Genomic DNA, 22,176 nt, shown 5'->3' on the forward strand with positions numbered 1-22,176 from the left:
TCATTGCCGGCAAGATACTGGGCTTTCTTTTCGCACCGTCTTTTGCGCTGAGCGCAGAGCTCAGCACCCGCAATAAGAAACTTCTTACTGCCGTAGGACGAGGTGGATCGTTCGGTCGACCGGCGAATGCTAGCTGCCGAGAGCGTCGAGAGCCCTTGGCGCGAGCAATTAACTGACCCTGTACGGATAATTCGGTATCCATTCCTGCAGGTTTTTACCTACCGGTACATGAAACGTTGTGGGAGAATAAGATATGATCGGCGCCAGGCCACCACCAGCAGCGCGCCGGTCCGTGAAGAAGCGCGATGGCCGGCGCGCGGACGGCCTTGGTCTCGTGCCGCAGTGGGACGCTTCGGCCCCGACGGTGCTCTTCCCGTCCATCTCGACGCCACGCAAGGCCGAGTCGCCGCGCTGTACGTCGTCACAGCAGCCGCGCTCGACCGTCACACCACGCGCCGCAGACGCGCGTCAGCCTTATTCACTAAACACACAGAACCTCAAGCATCCGCTACCGCAGCGGCCAGCCAGCCAAGGATCGGCGTCGCCACGGCCGTTGGGCTTGAGCCGCGACGAGACAGCCAAGTACCAGTTTCTGCCACGGAAGCCCACGACGATAGCGAGCCCGCCAAGCACACCGCGCACGCGAAACCGCCCAACGCCATGTCAGACGCAAGAGACGTGGGTATCGTCACTCGTCGTGCCAGTGAATGCTGCCGTCGAGACCATCGAAGCGTTCGCAGGACCCAATAGGACGCTCGGCGAGACGAGCCACGCCGGCGTGTTGCACCTCTTTCTCGAAGACTGGCTCGAGCGCTTCGAGTCGGAGGACATCAACTACCGCTCCATCGGTACTACGCTGTAGGTACCATGACTCACGTACGCCTAGTCGTGCATGCCCAAGTCGGTTTTACCGAAATCCAACGGCTCACATGCCACATGAGCCTCCCGAACGACGTCATGGCCACCTTTTGCTGCATGCTCCTCGGTACCCGCCGAATGCGCGCCTGACTGCAGCATAGTGACGAGTGTAGACCGGCTCGCACACTACTTTGGCCCGTACGAAGGCCTCTTGACGCTCTTGAGCAGCGAAGTGCAGCGCACGATGTACGTGCGTCCGTCGACAGGGCGCAAGCTCTTCCACGAGACAACGTACTTTACAGCCGTCAAGCAAGCGCAGGGCGACGTCAAGAGCCGCATCGACCGGCGGTGCGACCGCCCCGTTTGCCTTTGTCTCGTCCTTACCAGTGACAACGTAGACGGCGCTGCCTGACGCGCAACCTGTTTCTCGAAAAGGAGCTCGTGCACGCGCAGCAGACGCTCGAGTCAGCGCTGCAAGACTGGAGCGACGAGGTCGTCAAGTCGTGCTTGTACGCGTGGTACGAGACGTCCGTCGTGCGCAAGAAGGTCGAGTTTTTCGTTTCTATGACGTGGCACGCCCACCGCGACGCTAGGTCTTGGCCAAGAACCTGCGCTGGTTCTCCATGTGGTTTTCGGGCTCGCCGCGCACGCTGGTGGCGTCGACGTTTGAAGACTGGCGGCGCTTTGTCCTCGTTAGCACAAGCCTTCGCATTACGCAAAAGCTCCAGGAAGATTGGTATCGATGGGCGATCTAGTGTGAGCGCTGAACGGGGCTGCGCCGATAGCGACAAGGTCGCCATCGCTCAAAAGAACGTGACCGAGCTCTCCGAGACCAACGTCGCGCTTCAAGACGAGTACGACCGCTTGCGCGAAGAGAACCGGCTGCTTCTCGAGTCGATTCAAGCATTCACAACACACATCGAGCATGGTGCGCGTGTGTATCAAGTTGAAATATTGACACATGGAGAGTAGCCAAAGTGTTTCTCAAGACCACGCCGTCGCGCGAAGAAAGCGTGTGCTTTGACGGACAGCTGCGCATGGAAGTCGTCGCGGAGATTGCGCACTACGTCTTCGAGTCGCTCTTACGACTGCAGTACAACACGGGCTTCCACCAACCCACCTTGTTTGCGGTGTGTTGTGTCTCTTTTGTATCAAGTTTGTATCGAGTTGGCGGCAGGTGACGCCGGACTCGTACTGTCTCGAGGAGCTTGCGGCCTTTGCGCTTGGCAAGACGCAGCCGAGTGACTTTCCGACGGTCCAGGATATGACAGCGGACGACATGTTCAGTCTCGTCGCTGGCGTCCACCACGCGTGCGTGAACCGCGCCAACTGTCTCGTCTTTTGCTCCATGCAGCCAATGACGCCGTCCACGGTATTGGTCCAAAGCTCTCAAAACTATCAATGTATCAGGTTGCAGGTCGACACGATGTATGCGATGGTGCGCGATTGGCAGCGACAGGTTGAGCACTACGCGGCGACGTCGACGCTGTACTACGCGCGGCACTTTGAGGACCACGAGGCATCCGTGGCCCCGCCGTCGCAAGGTCCGTTCGCCTCTCTTTGCATTCACAAAGGAATTGTTGATTCTAGCGGCGGTCGCCAAAATGCGTTCGTCGCAGGCCCAGTCGAAACCCGTCTTGGCCGACATGGCGACGGTGCACGCGCAGTCGCAGCTGACGCTACTTCAGACAATTGTACCCGACGACGTCAAGGCGGACTTTGGACTGCACTGGCGGTACCTCGTCCTCGGCCGCCTCTTTATGGAGCTCAGCGCCCTTCTCTTTGACCCGTGCGAGATGAACCCGTACTTCCGGAACGCTTGCATCTCGCTTGCGATACGAGACATCGAGATGGCTCGCCTTGCGCAGCTCCAGACAGCGTGCGACGGCGAACTGCCGCCGTTGCAGCGCCGCCTCACTATATCCGAAGAGCTGACGCAAGAGCCCAAGCCACTGCCTGCGCTGGCCGCCGACTGCATCGCCGACAGCTACCGGATATGGCACGACGTCTGTGCCGACCTCATGGCTGGTGGTGTCGTGCAGAGCAGTGCGTCCGAGCTCCACCACGACACGAGCGAGATGGTGCTGCCGTCGTCCGAGGTGCGATCTCTAAACCCAAATGCAATTGGGCGAACGTCATGTAGAAGCGCGCCTCCAAGAAGATGTCGATCACGTCGCTGAGCCACATGCCAACGATGCGCCTACCAAAGCGACTACCACAAGCCGACCACTGCGAACCTCAACCCACGAGCATTTACATCACGGGCTCGTCTGCCGCGAGCAAGAAGTTTGGCGACTTTGTCTCGGCCAAGCTCCACGTCGTGCCCAAGGAGCCCGTGCACGACCTCAATCGCACCGTCCAGACGCTGCATGCGACGCTTTTGGCGATCCAGAGCAAGGGCCAAGAGGTGCTACCTTGATACCTAGTATCGCTGTGGTCGAGACATCGACTAGGTCCGCGCCATGCACGCTGCGGTGCCCCATGCGCGGGCGTCGAATTGGGGCCACGCGAGCGCTCTTGTCGCGCAGAAAGAACACGCCAAGCTGGCCTCGCGCCGGGCGACCGTGGCGGTCGTTGTCGGTATTGATGCAATGTGTACATATGGATGCAACGCACTCGACGGTAGACGTCCGCCCGAGCTTGCACACAGCGATTAGCTGGGAGACGCCAGGGATAGCGGCGCTGCTCCAAGACGAGACCGATCCGTCGCCCGAGATGGTCTCTGTCCGTGCCCTCTTCCAAGAGCACGAGCGCGCATTCCGCGCCATGTACACAACCCCCAGCAACGACACTCTCTCCCACGCGCTCTCGCTCGACGAGCTCTGGCGCGTTCTCAAGCGCATGCGGCTGACGACCAAAGTCGTGCCGGTCCCCAAGGACGACGAGACGTACGCTGTTGCTGGTAAAGGCTTAACTGTAGTGATGCGACTAGGCAACACATCCCGGTCGTCGACTTGGCCGAAATTGTCCTCCGCATCTGCAACGAGCAGTTTGGCGAGCTCTACCGGCTCTCGCGGCGCGTCGAGCTGTTCATTTCGTTGCACTTGTGCCATGCTGTCGAGGTGCGGTCGCCGCTTCGAGACCTCACGGCGACGCCGCAAGTCCGCGTACTTGCCATCCAGAGTCTTGGCCAATAATACCTGAGACCGATATTGTAGTCGACGCTAACGGACCACAAGGATGTGCTCTTTGGCATCTTCAAAGCGTACGCGGTCAAGCTGAAAGGCAAGGACAAAGGCGCCGTGCCGCAGCACCTCACCAAGCGCGAGTGGTCGCTCTTCCTCCGCGTAGGCTGCATACACTGATAGTTGGCTGACACTACGTCGCATTAGGAGTACGGACTCTGGACACCGCGGCTCTCGATCGAGCTCGCGAACGCACTCTTCCTCAACGTGCAAGATGGCGCACTGGACGAAGCAGAGGTGTCGGCCAATATGCTCTACTCGGAGTTTTGCGAGGCCGTTGTCGGGCTCGCTGGCTACGCGCTGCCCGACCCGTTCATCGACTGGCCCGTCAAGACCGCGCTCTTCATCAAGCGCTACTTCATCGACAAAGCATCGGGCAAGTCGTAGCGCTGAGTGTTTAATGGCAAGGCAGTAGTTTCGTCTGGCTTGTGTTGGCGCATGTACCGTGTGACCAGGGTCGCCGCCGACGGCGTGCGATGAGATATCTCAGTCGACCCCACATGATCCGTTGTCGACAGGCCCACACTTGAGCGGTTCCGACAAGTTGACCAAACTCGATGGCTCGCTCTTGAGAGCGCTCTGGGCGCCGGTGGACTTGAGGGCGCTATCGGCGAACCTGCGTCGATGTTGCTGGCGGCGCGTGCACTGCCATGGGTGCGAAGCCGCGCCGATCGATGCAACTGGGAGTTTGGGTGATTGAAAGGACGCGATTTGATTGGCTGTGGACCGCTGCCATCTGCTTATTTACGGGCCACCCCTTTCAACGCGCCTGTCTAAATTCATTTTCTCCGACCATGACCACGCCGCCGCCCGAGACTGCCAAGCGAATGACCGAAGCGACGTCGCTCCTCTCCTGTGAGCTCGGCGCCATCGACGACACGCCGGACGCGTGGGTCGAGTGGCGCAGCCTCGTGACGCTCTCGGGTCCTGTCGTACGATGATGCTCTGAGCACACCCTTCGTCACCTGATGCCAACGGATAGATCTTTACACTCCTCATGGAGTACCTTCCGTGCCTCACCAACGTCGTGCTCGTCGGACAAATGGACTCGCCGCACACCAAGGCGTACGTCGACGCGGCCTCGATCTCGGGCATGGTATGTACATGATGGTCTAGAACAGTGGAGACATTATTGGCTGTGTAGTACTTGAACATTACGTCCATCTCGGTCGGCCTCGGCATGGCCACCGCCATGGACACGCTCTGCACGCAGGCGTACGGCGCGGGCAACACCAAGAAGTTTGGCGTCTACCTCCAAAGCGCACTCCTCAGTGTCGGCCTGGTACACTCCATGTACTGCCTAGTTGTCGGTGCTGATGTACATCTGTAGATACTAATACCGGTCGTCCTCCTCGACTGGTTCGCGGAGGACGTGCTCTTGGCGCTGGGCCAAGACCCGGAAATTTCGGCGCTCGCGGGCATCTTTACGCGCTACACGACCCTCGGCCTTCCCTTTCTCTTCTTCTACGAGCTCGTGAAAAAGCTATTGCAAGCGTACAACATTGTACTGCCGATGGCGGCGATGACGGTCCTCAGCAACCTCCTCCACGTTGTCTTGGGGTACTACCTCACCAACTACACGACCCTCGGGTTCTACGGCGCCGGCCTCGCGCGCTCCGTGAGCTACATGGCGCTGCCGCTGCTCATGGTGCCCTACTTTTGCTACAACCCGGTGTACCGCGAGTGGAACCTGCGCTGCAACTACGCCGAGGCCGTCGCGCATTTGCCCGAAATCTTCCTCTTTGGCATCCCCGGCATGCTCATGATGATGATGGAGTGGACGGCTTTTGAGCTCCTCACGCTCTTCACGGGGCTCATGCCCAACCCGATGGTCACGATCGGCGTCAACTCGGTATGTTGTGCGCACTTGAAAGATTGATACTTATCATGTACTTTAGATTCTGATGAACGTCGTGTCGATCGTGTACATGATCTTCATGGGTATCTCGGTCGCTGTCAACATCCGCATGGGCAACATGCTTGGCGCCAACAAGCCGCGCCACGCCAAGCTCATCATGGCCATGGGCTACGGCCTCACGTGCGCATGTGTCACGCTGACGTTTGCGAGCATTTACTTTGGCCGCTTTCTCATCCCCGAGCTCTTCCTGCACGACCCCGAAGTCACGTCGTACGTCGAGCGAGTACAAAGTGTGGTCTCAGTCTCATCGTTTAGGCGAGCGTCGTGGGCGCTCCTCTTCCTCTTGCCATGCCACGTTATTGACGCGCTCAACGGCAACTCGCAGGGCGCCCTTCGCGCGATGGGCCACCAGCAAGTGGCCACGTACGTGAACGCCGGGTCGTTTTACTTGGTGGGCATTCCTGTCGCGGCCTTTTGCGCGTTTTACTTGAACTGGAGCGTCGAAGGGCTCTGGGCCGGCTTCACGACTGGCCCCCTCACGGCGTGTTGCATCTACCTCACGCTGCTCTCGCGCGTCAATTGGTCCGACGTCGCCACCGAAGCCGTCACGCGCGCCGAGACCGACTAAGATCGTAGAGATACTACCTACGACATAAACACACGGCAACTGAATGGTCCGCGCCATTGACGATGCGCTGCATTTGCCAAACTACAAAGCATTTGAACAGCTTCAGTGATGTTTTGCCAGAGCACAGCCTGAGCGCACTCATTATCTTGAACCAGATTGAAGCGCTGTGGCAGCGCGTTGACAGTGACAACCGCAACGACGTTGATGGGACGAAGTTAATCGGTTATACATACTCGAATATATAGAAAGAGTTGTTTCTGGATACTGGGCACGAGAGACGCACACGTTTGGGTGAGCTTGCCGAGACCGTCGCGCAGCGTCTTGGCCGATCGCGAATCTTTCTTTGCCCAAGCGTTCTAGCATTGTGCGCGAGCGGACCTACTTCACTGTCGCTGAGAGCAGGCCGGGATCCGATCGGACGTCGCACCCCAACCAGCTCTGCCAACCTTGATTTTGGCAAGGGTCAATAATTATTGACGTGATTTTGGTCACATTCGAGCTACGCATGCATTTTGTGAAATGTCAGAATGTTGGTGGACCACCGGCGTGCGTCTTTGCAGTGTGCCGATCGCCCCCGCCGAGCAAGATGATGTCCGAGAGAACGCTCCTCGTGCATGACCCGCTGCGGCGCATGGCGCTGCAGGCGAAGGAGGAGCCCCAGGTGCATGTCGCTACCGAGCTCTCGTCCCTCCTGCGGCTGGCAGGCCCCATGGTACCGCGCCCGCGTCGCCCTACCGCTCCACTTTTCCCCACGTTAGGTCTTGACACTCCTGCTCGAGTACCTGCCCGGCGTCACCAACGTCATCTTGGCTGGGCAAATGCCAGGAAGCAGCGTCTCGGCCAAGTACGTGGCCGCGGCCGCCATGTCGAGCACGGTGCTCAAACTCAAAATGCTCTGTGTAACCATGACCTCTCTTTGTACTATAGTACCTCAACGTCACGTCGATTGCAATCGTACTGGGCTTTGCGACAGCCGTCGATACGCTCGGATCGAAAGGACCGTTCAAGCGCGACGAGCTCCTACCGAGCGCGTGCATGGCCTTCACCGCCGTACGCTTTGCATAGTCTCGAGGCTCTACGCGCTCATTCGGATCATTTCGCCTAGATGTGCGTGCCCATCTGTCTTCTCAACGTTCATGCAGCGTCCATTCTGCGCTTCTTGGGCCAGGACCCGTCGCTCGCGCTTCTCGCGGGCGACATCATCCAGTGGTCGACGCTGGGTCTGCCGTTCCTCTTCCTGTACGAAGTGCTGAAGAAGCAACTGCACCTCCAAGGCATCGTTGGTCCTCCGATTCTGGTCGCTCTCACGAGCAACGTCCTGCACATTGCGCTCGGATATGCGCTCACGCAGTTTACGAGCCTTGGTGTGGCGGGTGTCGGCCTCGCGCGGGCGGTTGCGTACCTTGCGCTGCCCGGTTTGCTTCTCTGGCACATGCAGCGACGGGGCCTTACATCGTCATGGGCACTCCCGACGCGTGCGAGCGTCTGCACATTTGCGCGATACGGCCTCCCAGGCACGGCGACCATGCAGCTTGAGTGGGGTGCGCTGGCGCTGCTCGTGCTCGTCTCTGGCCGGCTGCCCGACCCGATCACGGCCGTCGGCGTCAATTCGGTCCGTGTTTTGTTTTATTTTACGGGAAAATGACGTAGCAGCGTAGATTTTCGTCACCTTGCTCTCACTCTTGTACGTGCTCTTTTACGGTCTCTCGCTTGCGATCGCAGCGCGCCTGCGATTTTTTCTGGGTGCCAACCGCCCGCGCCACGCATCCGCGACCGTGCAGCTCGGCTACGCGGTGTGTATTGTGGGCGCGACGGTCACATGTAGCAGCATCTTCTTGGGGCGCTCGCTGCTCTCGACCGCCTTCCTCGCGTACGATCCTGCCATTCTCACGTACACATTCGTTATCACCAGCAACGAAGTCATTGCTACGGCGGTGTAGGCGGGCGACCGTGGCCGTGCTCTTTGTCATACCGCTGCACTTTCTTGACGCGCTCAACGCAGTCTCGCAAGGCGTCTTGCGCGGCATCGACCGTCCGGGCTCTGCGACGTTCGTCAACGTTGTTGCGTACTACGTCGTCGGCCTCCTCCTCGCATCGTACTGCGCCTTCTTCCTCGAGCTCGACCTCGAAGGGCTTTGGATCGGGTATGCGCTCGGCCTCGTCTTTGCGGGCGGCATCTACTGGGTCCTCTTGAGCCACATCAGCTGGAAGCGCATGGCCTTCGAGGCGTTCACGCGAGCCCAGGTCCCCCATCTCCCCAACGTGTAGCGGCGCCTGCCACGAGTCGCCATTTGATTGGACCATTCGAAATTTTTGTCGCACTTGATTGGTTGATTATTTCAAAGGGATCGCGAGAGCTGAAAATTGTGGATCGAGCAGCACGCTGATGCATCACACGCGCTTTCCCCGCAGCCATTGCTGCTTGCCTGAGCTACTCGTTGATCGCCGGACGAGCTACTTGCGCGGCTGCTTACGCCGAGCCGTTGGCGTGCCATCATACGCAGTAATGAATGGTCTGCGCGATGCACGTGATCGATGATAGGCCATACCAGTCAAGCCCTGCTATCACCACGCCCACTGGACCAAAGGTCTGCATGTGCGCATCGAAGTATTTTCTTGTTCGGTGCATTAGCTACGCACTTGAAGCCGAGGCAGCCACGCAGATCTGTGAGATGGAGATGGTGGTATGCACGCCACGCGCCGTCGCCAGCGAGTGCCCCCATCAGCGACAAGTGATCTTTGGCTGGCGTCAAACTTGCATATCAGATATCACCGTGCCTGACCAAGGGCGAACGTGGTCCACTCGTGGCGAGTCTTTGGCCGACCGAAGATTGCCAACGGAAGAGGAGCGGTCTGTCATCCCCACAGCGTGCATGCTCCGTGGCACTAAACATAAAGCTGTTGGCGCATGGGATGAGCTCGCTATTCTCGTCTGCTCGCGTATCGTAGATCTTCTAGCGCACGTGGGTGCTGTCGCTGGGTGCACTCGCTGGGTGGGAATCTTGGCGGCCGACTTGGCCTTTCCAGGGAAACTTCGAACGACCAATCCGCGCCCGCGACGGCGTTTCCTGGCGTTTGATTGGTCACTGTCTCCGGCTCTATCACAAGCATCCTCATTTCGCAATCCGATGGCCGGGCATCAAGCAGTTGTGCGCAAGGAGGAGAAGCTCCCGCTGGTGAAGGACCACTCGGACCACACGCTCTGCCTCCACGCCAAGGAGGAGACGCTGCCCGATGCGCGCGAGGAGTGGTGGCACCTCGTCACGCTCGCCGGGCCCGTGGTACGTTCCCGCATCCGAGTCCGTCCGTGCTCACCATGCCATGTAGATCTTTACGCTGCTCATGGAGTACATCCCGAGCTCGACCAACATCGTGCTTGTGGGCCAAATGCAGTCGGAGCTCACAAAGGAGTACGTGGACGCGGCCGCCATCTCGGGCATGGTACGCCTGTCTCGACGCATCGCGAGTGCTCATGACGAATGCTAGTACCTTACGATCACGTCGCTCTCGGCGGGCCTGGGCATGTCGACGGCCATGGACACTCTCTGTAACCAAGCGGCGGGCGCGGGCCACACGTACAAGTTTGGCATCTACCTCCAAAGCGCGCTCCTCGGCCTCAGCATCGTGTTTGTGCCAGTCTTCCTCCTTAACTGGTTCTGCGGCGACATCCTCGTGCTGCTCGGCCAAGACGCGTCCATCTCGCACATGGCTGGCGTCTTTACGCGCTGGACGATCCCTGGCCTGCCGTTCCTCTTCGTCTACGAGATCCTCAAGAAGATGATCCAAGCCCATGACATTGTCATGCCGATGCTCGTCATGACGTTCCTCAGCAACGTCATCCACGTCGGCCTTGGCTACTACTTTGTGCACCACACGAGCCTCGGGTTCTACGGCGCGTCGATGGCGCGGACCGTCGCGTACGTCGCGCTCCTCCTCATGATGGTGCCGTACTTTGCCATCAACCCGCTCTACCGCGAGTGGGAGCTGCGCTGGAGCTACGCCGACGCGCGCGCGCACCTCTGGCAGTTCTTCAAGTTTGGTCTCCCGGGCCTCTTCATGCTCGTCTTTGAGTACGGCGCGTTTGAGATTCTCACCTTGCTCTCGGGGCTCATGCCCAACGCCGTCGTCACGATCGGTGTCAACTCGGTATTTTTTTCTATCAATCTATCAATCTTTCAAGGGAACTGATATCGTGCTACCTTGCTAGATCATGACCAACACGATCGCGCTCATCTACATGATCTACTTTGGTATTGCGACGTCGGCCAACATCCGCGTCGGCAACATGCTTGGCGGAAACAAGCCGCACCACGCCGAGCTCATCATGAAGATGGCGTACTCGCTCTGCCTCTGTTGCACGCTTTTGACGGGCGCGCTCATCTTCTTCTCGCGCAGCATTTTGCCCCAAGTCTTTATCAACGACCCCGAAGTCATTGCGTAGGCGCTGGTATCTCTATGAGCGAAGGACGCAATGATTTGTGCGTAGGCGCGCGACCACCGCCCTCGTGTTTGTGATCCCGTTGCACATGAGCGACGCAATGAACGCCGTCTCGCAGGGCGTGCTCCAGTCGATGGGCCAGCAGCACATCGCGACGATCACGAATGGCTGCGCGTACTACATGGTGGGCATCCCCACCGCGTGCGTCCTCGGCTTCTACTTGGACTGGAGCATCGAAGGGCTCTGGGCCGGCTTTACCTTTGGGTCCCTGGCCGCCTGCACCGTCTACTACTTTGTTCTGCGCCGCGTCGACTGGTCCAAGATGGCGCACGACGCCGTCTTGCGCACGGAAGAGTAGATGCTCGTCAACACTAAGCTTCAACGCAATAAGAAGTTACTTGAAGGTAACCGGATGGGCCAATCGGACGCCGCGGGCGCGATCTTTGGGAAAGGGCGCACGCATGGCGGCAGTCCAGGCGCACGAGTTCGAGCTCGACCTCTCGGCCGTGCGCGCCCGCAACACGGTCTTGTCGCGGACGTATGGACGGCAAGTGCTCTTGAACAAGGCGGCACATGACCGAGAGGGCCCGGCTAGCGCGCGACGAAGCAGCCCGCCGACGCGGCCACTGAACCGGGCGGTGCAGACCGCGCGCGCCGCGCCGCTGTCGCCCCGGCGCGGCTGTCCAACCATCGAATCCATCTTGCTACAGCGGCAGCTGCCCGAGGCAGCGCCTCCAGCGACGCCATCGCCAGCGACCTTTGTCGACTCGCTCGAGGTTGCGCTGCAGGCCATGGATGCGCAGTCGGTGCAGCGGCGCATAGTCGCGAGCCCGTCGCGCGCGCTTCTCGTACCAGCACGCAAAAAGGTTGGCGGCGAGCGGACCACCGACGCGATTACAGCGTGGTTTCAACGACAAGAGTACTACCTGCGCAAGCGGCGCGTGGCCGAGAGCGACCGGGCCACGTACCTCGCGACCCCGTCGCTCGCCATCAAGTCGATCAGCATCGAGATGCTCAAAACGCTGCAGGCCAACGACGACGCGCTGCAGCTCGAAGGTGCAAATCGCGCACGTTGCCGACAGCGACCATGTCTTTCTAGGACGCCTCTTGGCGCAAAAGCTCGACGGGCTCCGACGCAAACTGCAGAGCACCGCGCAGACCATTGGCGCGCTCCGTCGACGGGGCGCGCCGCTCTCCGATGTCGACGCGTGTCGAGAAGCCATCGAAGCCATGGAAGGCACGCTCGCTGCGTTTCGGTCCAACCAGCATGGCCAGTTTGACGACCTCGTCGTCCACGAAGGCCAGCTCCAGCACAATGTACATCCTCCAACTTCGTTCACTGGGATGAATTCGCATCCTTAGCTGCTCCGCTTTGAGTCCAAGCTCGAGGGATGGTCCAACGAGCGCCCAATCGACCGCCCGACAACGGGCAAGGCGCCGCGACCCGCCGTAGCGTCCGCGGCCATTGACGTCGACACACTCCAGGACATTGAGCGCGTGCGTATGCTCGATGATCTCTTGCACGAGACGGGCGATGCGTGCGGCGGCTGGGCGTACGACGACCACGCGCACTTTGTCGCGCTGCTGCACGCGTCGGGGCTCACAGACGCAGACGACCTCGTCGCGTACTTTGCAACCACCACAAGCATCGACGAGCCAACCGGCGACGACGACGACTCGGTGGCCGACGAGATTGCGCACCTCGACCAACGCGCGGCGATTGCTGGCAAATTGGGTCTCTTCAAGACCAAGTGCCACGCCAAGCTGCCGTTCAAGTCCACGAGCGCAGTGCAGACGCACCTCGAGTGGTACGCGCAGCACCTCTCGCTGCTGCAGGCCAAGAAGAAGACGATTGCGACGTGGCGAGAGCGCAAGAAGAGTCTCGAGCGACGCCAAGCGACCGCTTCGAGCCACAACAACGAGCGCCCCGTGGCGCGGTCGTCGCGCACTGTGACCGAGCTTGCGGCGCGTCAGCGGAAGAAGACGCTCATCCTCGAGTGGAAGGCGGCGAAAGCGCGGCAGTCGCAGCGCCTCGAGCCAGAGACGCTCACTGCACAGGCGTCCGTGGCGACGCTCGTACTTTCATGGACATGTAGCATGCAAGCTAATGCAACACGAATTAGAAACGCATCGAGATCAAGCAAAAGGTCGCGCTCTACAAGCTCGAGAAGGAGGAGGAGCAGATGCGGCAAGCGAGCCTCTCGGAGCTCATGAAGCCCCTGGCCCGCGCTCCTTCCAAGGTCCATGCGCCGACAATGCAACTCGCTAAAGATCTCCTAGGAGCAACTCATGACGTCGGCCGAGCGGGCTGTCCACGCCGCCAAAGTCCGCCTGGAGAAGGTGCTCGCCAACGCTGCTGCAACGCGCCAGGCAGCAGAGCTACCAGTGCGACCAAAATCGTCTCGGCAGTTGGTCGCCAGCGCGAGCTCGGACGTGCTCAAACCGACCGCCGCGTCGGCGGCGCGGGCAATGACGCCGGACGAGGTCGAGCAGCAGAGCGCAGCGCGGACGGCGCGGGTCGCCCATCGCGGCTACATACCCGGGGCAGATGGCGCTGCGCACGTCAAAGGCCGGAGCTTCGGCCACGTACCCAGCCAGCCCCGGGCCACGCCCGAGTGGCGCAAGCGTCTCTAACTCAACGTGAACTTGTTTTTGAGTTCCGCGACTTCGTTTTGAGAATTGCGATGTTTTGAATTTTGTTCGAAGGACCTGTGAAACATGATATTAAGTCTCGTAGGCTCGAGTGGTAGAACCAGCATTGCAGCAGGTTGAGCAGGTCGAGCGCATGAGCCAGCGATTCCCGATGCCCCGGTGGTACGACCGAGACGCGCCATGGACGGAGCTTAAGCTGCATGTAGGGCTGGCGCCCCGACACATGCCAACGTCAAGGGCCACATTGAGGTCGTCAAGGATGGCGCCGTGCTGGACAAGGTCGCCATCGGCCAGCAAGCCTGCACCGTCTTTGGCCGCAATAGCGACGTCTGCGATGTTGAGCTCGCGCACGAGACGATCTCGCGGCAGCATGCTGCTATCGTGCACACAAAGACGGGCTCGATCGAGATCATGGACCTCGGCTCTGCCCAAGGCACGACCGTGGACGGCGAGCCTCTCCATGGGGACGAGCGGCGGGTCTTGACCAACGGCAGCGAAGTCCGCTTTGGTAAAAGCTCGCGCGTGTACATTGTACGCGGTCTGCACGCCAAGGACGAAGCCCCGGTGCCGTTGCCGGTGGTGGCCGACGAGATCGCGTCGCTGCCGACAGGATTTGCCAAGCAAGGGACGACAAAGCAGCTCAGCCAGAAGGAGCTCGAGCGCAAGCAGCGCGAGGAAGAGATCCTCAAGATGACGATGGATATGATGGCGTCGGCGCCGCAATTCACGAGCGTCGCCGTCGACGAGCCCGCACCAACCGAGGAGGTGGACGAAACCAACAGCGATGACGAGGACGATCACGCCGACGACAACGAGGGCGAGCATAGCGACAAGAAGAAGCCGGCATCGTCGTCGCTCTACGACTCGGGCCCCGAGTCCGACTCGGACGACGACGACAACGAGGGCCAGGACGACGTCGCGCAGCGCTACAACATCCCAATCACCAATGAGGTCGTGCTCTCGGCGCACGCCAAGACCGTCTCGTGCATCGCTGTCGACGCCTCCGGTGGCCGCGTCGCGACAGGCTCGATGGACTACCACATGAAGCTCTGGGACTTTGCCGGCATGGCGCGCCACGTCCGGCCCTTCCGCGACTCGGAGGTCGAAGATGGCCACCCGCTCATGGCGCTGAGTTACAGCCCGACCGGCGATCGCGTACGACGTTCTACCTCTTCCTGTCGTCCTCAACGACTCCTTCCTACGTAGGTCCTCGCGGTCACGGGCTCGGCGCAGCCCAAGGTGTTTTCGCGCGAAGGCGTCTTTGAGCTTCAGTTTACAAAAGGCGACCCGTACCTGTTGGACATGGTGCACACGAAGGGCCACACGGCGTCGTGCTCGGGCGGCAGCTGGCACCCGCTGCTCAAGGACACGATGATCACGTCCGGTCTCGACGGCGCCGTGCGCGTCTGGAAGCTCAACGGCAAAACGTCGTTCGACAAGCTCCTCAACGACGCGGTGCTTAAACTCAAGTCGCGCCAAGGCAAGCGCACCGAAGTCACTGCCTGCGCCTACAGCATCGACGGCGGCTTGATTGCGGGTGCGACGACCGACGCGCTGGTGTACGCCTACGACTTGCGCCGGTCGCACGCCGGCGCGGCGTGGAAGCTCGACGCGCACAAGCCGGGCAGCCCCGACCTTGGGATTTCGAGCATCCGTTTCTCGCCGGATGGCAAGATGCTCGCGACGCGGTCCGCAAGCGACGACTGCGTCAAGCTCTGGGACATGCGCAAGCCGTCGACACCGGTCAAGACGGTACGTCCATGTTCGTTGGCGCTCGACTCTACATTGCTCTTGTAGTACCAAGGGATTGAGACTGTGTTCTCAATGGCGAACCTCGCCTTCAACGGCGTTGGGTCGGCGCTCGTCGTCGGCTCCGGCGTCCGTGCCGGGTCGGGCGACCGCGGCCAAGTGCACTTCCTCGACGTCTACACGGCGACCACGACGCCCTTGCGGTCGGTTCCGATGGCCGAGGACGAGAGCGCGGTCAGCGTCGCGTGGCATGCCGGCATCAACCAAGTACACTCTCAATGTCGCCCTCTCAAACTCAAGTCGCAACGTAGGTGTTTGTGGGCGGCACCTCGAGCAACGTGCGTGTGCTGTACGACCCGGCGTTGAGCGCCAAGGGCGTCCTCTTGAGCGCGACCAAGAAGCTGCCGGTCGTCACTGCGGGCTTTGTGCGTCTCGACTCGCTCAGTGAAGGCCGCGTCGTCAACCCGCACGCGCTGCCCATGTACCGCGAGACGTCGACGACGGTCACGAAGCGCAAGTACGCCAAGGTGCGCATGGACCCGATCGCGTCGCAGATTCCCGAGCGGCCGCTCACGGGCGTTGGCGTCGCCGGGCGGACGGGCGGCAACACATTCACGCAGTTCTTCATGCGCGACCACGTCAAGTCGGCGTCCATTCGCAGCGAAGACCCGCGCGAAGCGATCCTCAAGTATGCCAAGGCGGCGGCCGAGAACCCGACGTTCCTTGGCTCGGCGTACGCCGACTCGCAGCCGCAGGACAAGCTCGACGCGCGCTACCAGCTCATGACGCAGACGCTCGAGGAAGAGAAGATTGCGAAAGAAGACGAGGCGCGCCGGCTCCTCGACATATAAGAACGATAAGACGAGGAGAAGAGGGTTGAAAACCTAACTTACAAATATACAAATCTATGCAGCCGTCGACGGTGCGAGAGACATGGGCTTTTACTCGTCGTCGCTGGCATCGTCGCTGGCGTCGTCGCTACCGGCGTCGTCGTCGCTGGCAGCCGCGGCGACCGGCTCGGGCTTGGCGGCTTCGGGCACGACCTTGGCCTTGCCGAGGAAGTGCGGCTTCAAGAGCTTGTTCATCGAGAACATGGTGACCGAGGGCTCGCCAAAGAGCGACGTGAGCAGCTCGTTGCAAACGATTTCCTGCTTGTTTTCGGGGTTCTGGAGCTCGTTCTCCTTGATGTACGCCCAGAGACGCTTGACGACCTGCGGGCGGCTCAGCACCGACTCGCCGAGGATCGCGCCGAGTTCCTTCGAGAGCTCGAGCGGCGCGTTGATGCCCGTGTTGGGCGCCGGCGCCGCACGCTTGGGCTTCTCGCCCTTTTCCTTGCCAGCGGCGGCCACCTTGCGCGCGGCCTTGACCGCTTTCTTGCGTTCCTTCTCGGCCGTCTTGGCCTCGTCCTCCTCGCTCGACTCGCCGTCGCGGATGATGTCGTCCCAGCCGTTGACGACTTCCGATTCCTTCTTGACGTGGCGCTTGAGGAACTTGTTCATGGAGAACATCGTGAACGAGTCGCGCTTGAAGACGCCCTTCAGCGTGTCGTCGAGCAAGATCGTGCGCTTGTCCGACGGGTCCTGGAGGCCGTGGTCGCGAATGTAGTCCCACATCTTCTTGACGAGCTGCGGGCGCGACGACTTTTCCACGCCAAGCACCTGCGCGAGCTCGGGGCTCAAAACCATCTCGGACGCAAAGCCGCCACCGCCGCCACCGCCTTCCTTCTTGGGCGCACGCTTCTTGGGCGCAGCCTTGGCCTTGGTGACCTTGGCGCGCTTGGCCGGCGGCGCATCGTCCTCCGAGTCGTTCTCGTCGTCATCGTCGTCGTCGTCATTTTGCTCCTCAATAATCTTGGTGATCTGCGCGTTGATGAACGTCTTTTGCTCTTCCATGGACTCGCCGAACTGCGTCTCGAGCTGCTTGCGCACCATCTTGCGCGAGAGCGTCTCGAGGTCCGAGGACGCGAGGATCTTGCGGATCGCCTTGGCCAGGTCCGTCGTCTTGGTCTTCATGCTGCGGCTGCCGAGGTGGAAATAGTAGTGTTTTTTTGGCCGCGGAAAAAAGCCTCCGACTGAGTGGCGGTAGGGTTACCCCGAGGTCCAATCGCAATGGTCCGCCTTCCCTTGCTGCCTGCGCCAATGAAAAAGGACCTTCGCATCGAGGTCGTTTCGCGCCTATTTATATATTCATATTCATATTAATATTCGCCCGAAGAGATTGAAATGGGTCGGATATTGGCTGTGTTTGCATTATAGCCAATCCCAAATGCAGAGAAGCCGAATACACGTTTTCATTGGCGGATATTATGCTGATTTCTTCTCGGCCGACAGGACCGGCCTCGCGACCGACGCTCGTGAACGCTGGAGGAAGCGCAGGTGACCTTCAGAATGGCTCAAGGACACGGAGGCGGCGACGCTGTTTTAGTACAGTTAATCGTGTGACGGGAGAGACGACGATGCGGCGCCAAGTGGGTGGTGCAGACGTTGGCGGAGAAGACACGCAACCACCGAGCAGTTGCGTGCGCGTAGACTCCGGGATTTCTCCGGAAAAAGCTGGATCCCAACTCAACGATCTTTGAGCAAGAACGACGAAGGAAGATGGGCAAGACTTGGCGAGCGGTGCGACTGCTGCTGGTCGGGTGGGCGGTGCGCGTGGCGAGCGTCGAGACGCCGTCGCAAGTGCACTTGGCGATCGCCGGCGACGACTTTAGCGGCATGGCTTTTTCGTGGGTCACGCCAACGGCCAGCGCCTCGAGTGTCAAGTATGGGCGCGACGCAGCCGCGCTCGACGGCCGCGCCACGGCGACGACGCCCAGCGCACAATACACGTTTTGCAACTACACGTCCGGCTACCTCCACCATGTGGTCGTGCCGACGCTGTCGCCGCGATCGACCTATTTCTGTACGCGCGCCACGGACCATGGGCGGAGCACAATCTCACCAATGTCGCCATAGATGTCGTCGGCAGTGACGAGTCGGGCTGGTCGGTGCCGACGGCCTTCAAGACGCCGCCGCGGCGTGGCGACCTCGCGGCGCCGCTATCGATCGCGATCCTCGGCGACCTCGGGCAAACCGAGGACTCGCGGCGCACGCTCGCGCACGTGCAGGCGCAGCCCGACCTCGACGCGATCTTCGTGGCAGGTACACTGCTACCACATGCCACGTTGCGCTGCGGCGTCGTTTGCCCTTGTCGCTACGTTCTCATCTACTTGAAATCTAGGTGACCTCTCGTACGCAGACACGGTCCAGGAGCGATGGGATTCTTGGGGGCAGCTGGTTGCACCGTCGACAGCCACGACGCCATGGTAGGATTCTGCGGCTAACAGATGAGGCCTATCTGATGCGACAACGTACTAGGATGGTGGGACCTGGCAACCACGAAATTGAGCTCTCATGCTCGCTGCAGCCGTTCGTCGCGTACCAAGCGCGCTTCCGCATGCCGGCCGCCGAGAGCGGCGCGCCACGCGGCAACCTGTTCTACGCGTTTGACCTCGGGATGCTGCACGTGATTGTGCTGACGCCGTACGTCCCGACGTTTCGCGGCTCTTCGCAGTACGCGTGGCTGCAGCGCGACTTGGGGCGCGTCGATCGGTCGCGCACGCCGTGGGTTCTCGTGCTTATGCACGCGCCGTGGTACAACAGCAACACGGCGCACCAGAACCACCACGAGCCGCAGCACGTCATGAAGAAGGACATGGAGACGCTGCTTTACGAGGCCCGCGTCAACGCCGTCTTTGCGGGCCACGTCCACGCGTACGAGCGGTCGCGCCCCGTGTACAAGGACACTCCGCACCAGAGCGGGCCCGTTTACATTACCATTGGGGATGGAGGCAACCGCGAAGGCCTCGCCGAGACGTTCATCGAGCCCGCGCCAGTGTGGTCCGCGTACCGTGCGGCCAAGTACGCGTCCATATTTATCTGACGAGGCCGACCATATCTTACGATTAGATATGGGTACGGGCACCTCGACATCGCCAACGCTTCCCACGCGCGGTTTACGTGGCATGTCGGCGATGGTGTCGCCGACCACGTCTGGCTCGAGCACCACGTACAGCCTGTATGAGCTAGTACGATGCCACGAGTGTGAATAATATGTGGGTCGGGATCTGGATCTGAATGATGACGCACACCAGATAAGGACGACGATCATGCAGGACTGGCTCGATAGAGTGGAAGAGACGCGATCTGGGCCGGTGAGAGTAGGGCGATTTTGCGAGAGACACCAACTCTTTGTGGACGCCGGCTGCGCCCACGTTGTTTCTGCCCCGCGCGCGCTGTCGCAGGCAATCTGGGTTTGCTACTCGTTGAAGCCTGGTTCTCGACCGCACCTTTGGCCCAGGGGTCGGCAACATCTGGAGCCACATGCAGCCATGTGGGCGAGTATTCTCGTGGTCTACCTCGCCTGATATATGCCTGGTCAAGACGACAAACGTTTAGTTTAGTGTTCTTCACAGTGCACGACGAGCGCCAAATTGCAGCAGCTGCGCGGAGTTACAATCGGCGGCCGTAGAAACACCTTGTGTGACGTGGCGAGGGTTGAAGCTTTCTTTCGTTTGGTAATACGCGCACCGTCCACCTCTTTAGCTCGAGTCGCACGGTGCTCGGCGCTGGATGTCGATCACATTAGACGCTCCGAGGCGGTGATTACGACAGCGCCGAGCTGGTTCGCGGACGCTCTCAAATCGTATGGTCGCCAATTTGGGGGCGCGGACGACGACCATATTGCAATTGCCCTTCGAATGCTCACACCGGCAACGACACCGCGCGACGACCCGTCCAAGAAGCGGCGGCGGCCCGAGACGACATCGACGACGACCAACGCCGTGCCAGGCCAGGGCCCGTGGACCAACGACGAGCACGAGCGCTTCCTCCTCGGCATTCGCCTGTTTTCCGAAGGACCTTGGAAGGCGGTGGCCGAGTTTGTGCAGACGCGCAACGCCAAGCAGACGCAGACGCACATGCAAAAGTGCAAGGAGAAGATGCTGCGAAAGCTGCGGACGATGGACATCAACGTCGACGACGTCTCGGCCGAGTACGACGCGTCCAAGGCCATGGGCACCATCAAGACGTTCAAGCAGCTGCACTACAAGCAGTGCGAGGACGCCAAGCTGCCGGACGTGCACCCAATTCCGTTCGACCCGACAAAGACGCCGACGACCGACGACGCCATGGAGCTGCACGTCTTTGCGTCGATCGCGAGCATGATGAACTTCGACGAGTGTCTCGACTTCTTCCTCGACGACATGGCCCCGACGCTCCTCGGCGACGACGACGACGATGCGTACTAGCCCCGGACTTGTTTAATTTAATCCTCCTTTGCATGACTCGGTTGTCTCTTGCTCACGAGTACCAGCATGATGATCAACCACGGAGGCCTTTCCCTCCGTCGCCTAGTACGGTACGCCTCTTGTATTGAAGACGGTGCGGGTCGTGCCGACAGGCGACGAACCATGGAAGCACAACGAGCGAAGGAGAAGTCGACGGAGAAGATCGCGCGCTTCAACGAGACGGCAACGGGACAGGCGGCGTCTGGTCCTGACCCATATGAAAATTTGGAGATTGCGCGCCAAGGCCACGCCAAAGATCCACCACATACAGGCGGCGGGTACTACGACGGCAGCTGATCGTCGTCGTTTCCACTGCACCGATAACTCAAATTCAAGCACGATGCTTTGAGGCAGTGCTTGCTAGCATATACGCTCAAGGCGTCGTCGACGGTCGCAGCGCTCGCCATGCAAACGCGCGCGGTTGGCACAGCCGGAGCGGGCGGACGCTCTCGAGCGCAGCGCGCACGCGGGCTTTGGAGGCTCGGATGGTTTGCGTCGCTGGGATCTATCGCAACGTCAGCCAAACGCCCGTCGTGGGTGCTGATCCGCGCGCTACATACCTCGGGCGACGCTGTTTTGAGTAGCCCGCACGCTAGCAACGCCACCGCAATGTCTTGCGGGAGTATGGACGTCCGGTCGGTAAGGTATGCAATGGATACCACCCCCGACGTCGCCGCGAGTTCTCGCAGGACGCAATGCTTCCAGTATTCCACATACGCGGCCTGGCCAAGGGCTGAGAGGGGTCGCTCGGGCGTCCCAAGTTGGCCATCATGCGCCGAGATGGCGTACGAGATGGAGATTAGGAGCGAGCCGTACCCGTGCCGCTGGTATGGCGGGAGCACGACGATGCACGAGAGGTTGTAGCCCTCGGGTGACATCTTCTCCTTGGAAAAGTACCCGACGATGTGACTTCCATCGTCGTCGACGCGGCAGAGCACGTAGAAGCGGAAGCGCGTGACGTCGTAGTAGAGCGTCTTTTGGTCCATGAAGAGCTTGGCGAGGAGGCAGAGGTTCTGCGCGTACGTCGTCTCGAGCTTCCCGTCCACGTCGTAGAGAGCAAGACGGTCGACCTTCTCGTAGTAGACGCGGGGCCCGGGTGGCTTCCTGAGCGCGCACTCGGTCCGCTTGTGGTGCTGCAAAAACCGCTTGGAGCTCGTGTACCCGAGGCAGCGTTCGCATAGGTAGAGCGTCCCATCCGGGTACGCGCTCGCGGGGTATGGACTCGGATACCACGTGTCGATGACGAAGCGCCCGAGCTCGATGCGAGGGACTCGGCGCATGAGCGCTGCGCTCTCGAGGTCCATGCGCCGCAAGCAGTCGTCGTCGTCGCGGGTCTCGATGGATCGCTTGCGCTTCCTCGGGGGCATGGCCGCGTCGAGGGCGCGCTTCCCCGGGCAGGTCGTGATGGAGCGTCGCCGTAGCATCTTCGTCCTCTTCCTTCGTCTTCCTTGCGCTTCCTCCTTCCTCTTCCTCGCGCCGCTG

General features: G+C 60.6%; 10 protein-coding genes across 10 annotated transcripts; 8 read left to right on the top strand and 2 right to left on the bottom strand.

The window, feature by feature from the left end:
- Positions 1-253: 253 nt before the first annotated feature.
- SDRG_01172 (hypothetical protein) lies at positions 254-4,469 on the top strand (the record flags this gene model as incomplete). The annotated part of the gene is made up of 16 exons (XM_008606688.1): positions 254-848; positions 887-985; positions 1,032-1,206; positions 1,257-1,404; positions 1,452-1,594; positions 1,644-1,786; positions 1,831-1,988; positions 2,036-2,230; positions 2,276-2,402; positions 2,449-2,957; positions 3,002-3,265; positions 3,312-3,438; positions 3,485-3,746; positions 3,791-3,965; positions 4,017-4,145; positions 4,191-4,469. The coding sequence occupies 16 exons, from the start codon at positions 254-256 to the stop codon at positions 4,428-4,430; spliced, it is 3,489 nt and encodes a 1,162-aa protein (XP_008604910.1). The 3' UTR covers positions 4,431-4,469.
- A 363-nt stretch (positions 4,470-4,832) lies between these two features.
- On the top strand, positions 4,833-6,635 carry SDRG_01173 (hypothetical protein). The gene is made up of 6 exons (XM_008606689.1): positions 4,833-4,975; positions 5,026-5,139; positions 5,188-5,325; positions 5,374-5,895; positions 5,942-6,171; positions 6,217-6,635. The coding sequence occupies exons 1-6, from the start codon at positions 4,838-4,840 to the stop codon at positions 6,527-6,529; spliced, it is 1,455 nt and encodes a 484-aa protein (XP_008604911.1). The 5' UTR covers positions 4,833-4,837; the 3' UTR covers positions 6,530-6,635.
- Positions 6,636-7,058: 423 nt separating this feature from the next.
- On the top strand, positions 7,059-8,900 carry SDRG_01174 (hypothetical protein). The gene is made up of 6 exons (XM_008606690.1): positions 7,059-7,241; positions 7,288-7,404; positions 7,457-7,579; positions 7,635-8,141; positions 8,188-8,420; positions 8,470-8,900. The coding sequence occupies exons 1-6, from the start codon at positions 7,116-7,118 to the stop codon at positions 8,795-8,797; spliced, it is 1,434 nt and encodes a 477-aa protein (XP_008604912.1). The 5' UTR covers positions 7,059-7,115; the 3' UTR covers positions 8,798-8,900.
- A 757-nt stretch (positions 8,901-9,657) lies between these two features.
- On the top strand, positions 9,658-11,325 carry SDRG_01175 (hypothetical protein; the record flags this gene model as incomplete). Its single annotated transcript, XM_008606691.1, has 5 exons — positions 9,658-9,810; positions 9,857-9,970; positions 10,016-10,675; positions 10,737-10,966; positions 11,016-11,325. The coding sequence occupies 5 exons, from the start codon at positions 9,658-9,660 to the stop codon at positions 11,323-11,325; spliced, it is 1,467 nt and encodes a 488-aa protein (XP_008604913.1).
- A 103-nt stretch (positions 11,326-11,428) lies between these two features.
- Positions 11,429-13,601, top strand: SDRG_01176 (hypothetical protein; the record flags this gene model as incomplete). Its single annotated transcript, XM_008606692.1, has 5 exons — positions 11,429-12,023; positions 12,067-12,284; positions 12,330-13,043; positions 13,091-13,207; positions 13,248-13,601. 5 exons carry the CDS (start codon positions 11,429-11,431, stop codon positions 13,599-13,601), a joined length of 1,998 nt encoding a protein of 665 aa, XP_008604914.1.
- Positions 13,602-13,705: 104 nt separating this feature from the next.
- On the top strand, positions 13,706-16,308 carry SDRG_01177 (hypothetical protein). Its single transcript, XM_008606693.1, has 5 exons — positions 13,706-13,781; positions 13,826-14,774; positions 14,826-15,371; positions 15,417-15,635; positions 15,680-16,308. The coding sequence occupies exons 1-5, from the start codon at positions 13,753-13,755 to the stop codon at positions 16,217-16,219; spliced, it is 2,283 nt and encodes a 760-aa protein (XP_008604915.1). The 5' UTR covers positions 13,706-13,752; the 3' UTR covers positions 16,220-16,308.
- On the bottom strand, positions 16,226-17,464 carry SDRG_01178 (hypothetical protein). Its single transcript, XM_008606694.1, has one exon. The coding sequence runs from the start codon at positions 17,378-17,380 to the stop codon at positions 16,310-16,312; it is 1,071 nt and encodes a 356-aa protein (XP_008604916.1). The 5' UTR covers positions 17,381-17,464; the 3' UTR covers positions 16,226-16,309.
- A 441-nt stretch (positions 17,465-17,905) lies between these two features.
- On the top strand, positions 17,906-19,519 carry SDRG_01179 (hypothetical protein). The gene is made up of 5 exons (XM_008606695.1): positions 17,906-18,269; positions 18,323-18,508; positions 18,588-18,672; positions 18,725-19,267; positions 19,316-19,519. Exons 1-5 carry the CDS (start codon positions 17,966-17,968, stop codon positions 19,428-19,430), a joined length of 1,233 nt encoding a protein of 410 aa, XP_008604917.1. The 5' UTR covers positions 17,906-17,965; the 3' UTR covers positions 19,431-19,519.
- Positions 19,520-20,006: 487 nt separating this feature from the next.
- Positions 20,007-20,694, top strand: SDRG_01180 (hypothetical protein). The gene has a single exon (XM_008606696.1). The coding sequence runs from the start codon at positions 20,107-20,109 to the stop codon at positions 20,653-20,655; it is 549 nt and encodes a 182-aa protein (XP_008604918.1). The 5' UTR covers positions 20,007-20,106; the 3' UTR covers positions 20,656-20,694.
- A 373-nt stretch (positions 20,695-21,067) lies between these two features.
- SDRG_01181 (hypothetical protein) lies at positions 21,068-22,118 on the bottom strand (the record flags this gene model as incomplete). Its single annotated transcript, XM_008606697.1, has 2 exons — positions 21,068-21,199; positions 21,255-22,118. The coding sequence occupies 2 exons, from the start codon at positions 22,116-22,118 to the stop codon at positions 21,068-21,070; spliced, it is 996 nt and encodes a 331-aa protein (XP_008604919.1).
- Between the last annotated feature and the right edge of the window lie 58 nt (positions 22,119-22,176).

Source organism: Saprolegnia diclina (genome assembly GCF_000281045.1).
Source record: "Saprolegnia diclina VS20 unplaced genomic scaffold supercont1.3, whole genome shotgun sequence".
NCBI lineage: Eukaryota > Oomycota > Saprolegniomycetes > Saprolegniales > Saprolegniaceae > Saprolegnia > Saprolegnia diclina.

Coding starts and splice junctions, on each gene's coding strand:
- SDRG_01173 (XM_008606689.1), top strand. CDS start 4,838: ATGACCACGCCGCCGCCCGAGACTGCCAAGCGAATGACCGAAGCGACG. Junction 5,140..5,187: donor CGGCCTCGATCTCGGGCATG/GTATGTACATGA, acceptor TTGGCTGTGTAG/TACTTGAACATTACGTCCAT. Junction 6,172..6,216: donor CACGACCCCGAAGTCACGTC/GTACGTCGAGCG, acceptor CTCATCGTTTAG/GCGAGCGTCGTGGGCGCTCC.
- SDRG_01174 (XM_008606690.1), top strand. CDS start 7,116: ATGATGTCCGAGAGAACGCTCCTCGTGCATGACCCGCTGCGGCGCATG. Junction 7,405..7,456: donor CGGCCGCCATGTCGAGCACG/GTGCTCAAACTC, acceptor TTTGTACTATAG/TACCTCAACGTCACGTCGAT. Junction 7,580..7,634: donor CGTGCATGGCCTTCACCGCC/GTACGCTTTGCA, acceptor CATTTCGCCTAG/ATGTGCGTGCCCATCTGTCT.
- SDRG_01177 (XM_008606693.1), top strand. CDS start 13,753: ATGAGCCAGCGATTCCCGATGCCCCGGTG. Junction 13,782..13,825: donor CGATTCCCGATGCCCCGGTG/GTACGACCGAGA, acceptor AGCTGCATGTAG/GGCTGGCGCCCCGACACATG. Junction 15,372..15,416: donor CGTCGACACCGGTCAAGACG/GTACGTCCATGT, acceptor TTGCTCTTGTAG/TACCAAGGGATTGAGACTGT.
- SDRG_01178 (XM_008606694.1), bottom strand. CDS start 17,380: ATGAAGACCAAGACGACGGACCTGGCCAAGGCGATCCGCAAGATCCTC.
- SDRG_01179 (XM_008606695.1), top strand. CDS start 17,966: ATGGGCAAGACTTGGCGAGCGGTGCGACTGCTGCTGGTCGGGTGGGCG. Junction 18,509..18,587: donor CGACGCGATCTTCGTGGCAG/GTACACTGCTAC, acceptor CTTGAAATCTAG/GTGACCTCTCGTACGCAGAC. Junction 19,268..19,315: donor TCCGCGTACCGTGCGGCCAA/GTACGCGTCCAT, acceptor TCTTACGATTAG/ATATGGGTACGGGCACCTCG.
- SDRG_01180 (XM_008606696.1), top strand. CDS start 20,107: ATGCTCACACCGGCAACGACACCGCGCGACGACCCGTCCAAGAAGCGG.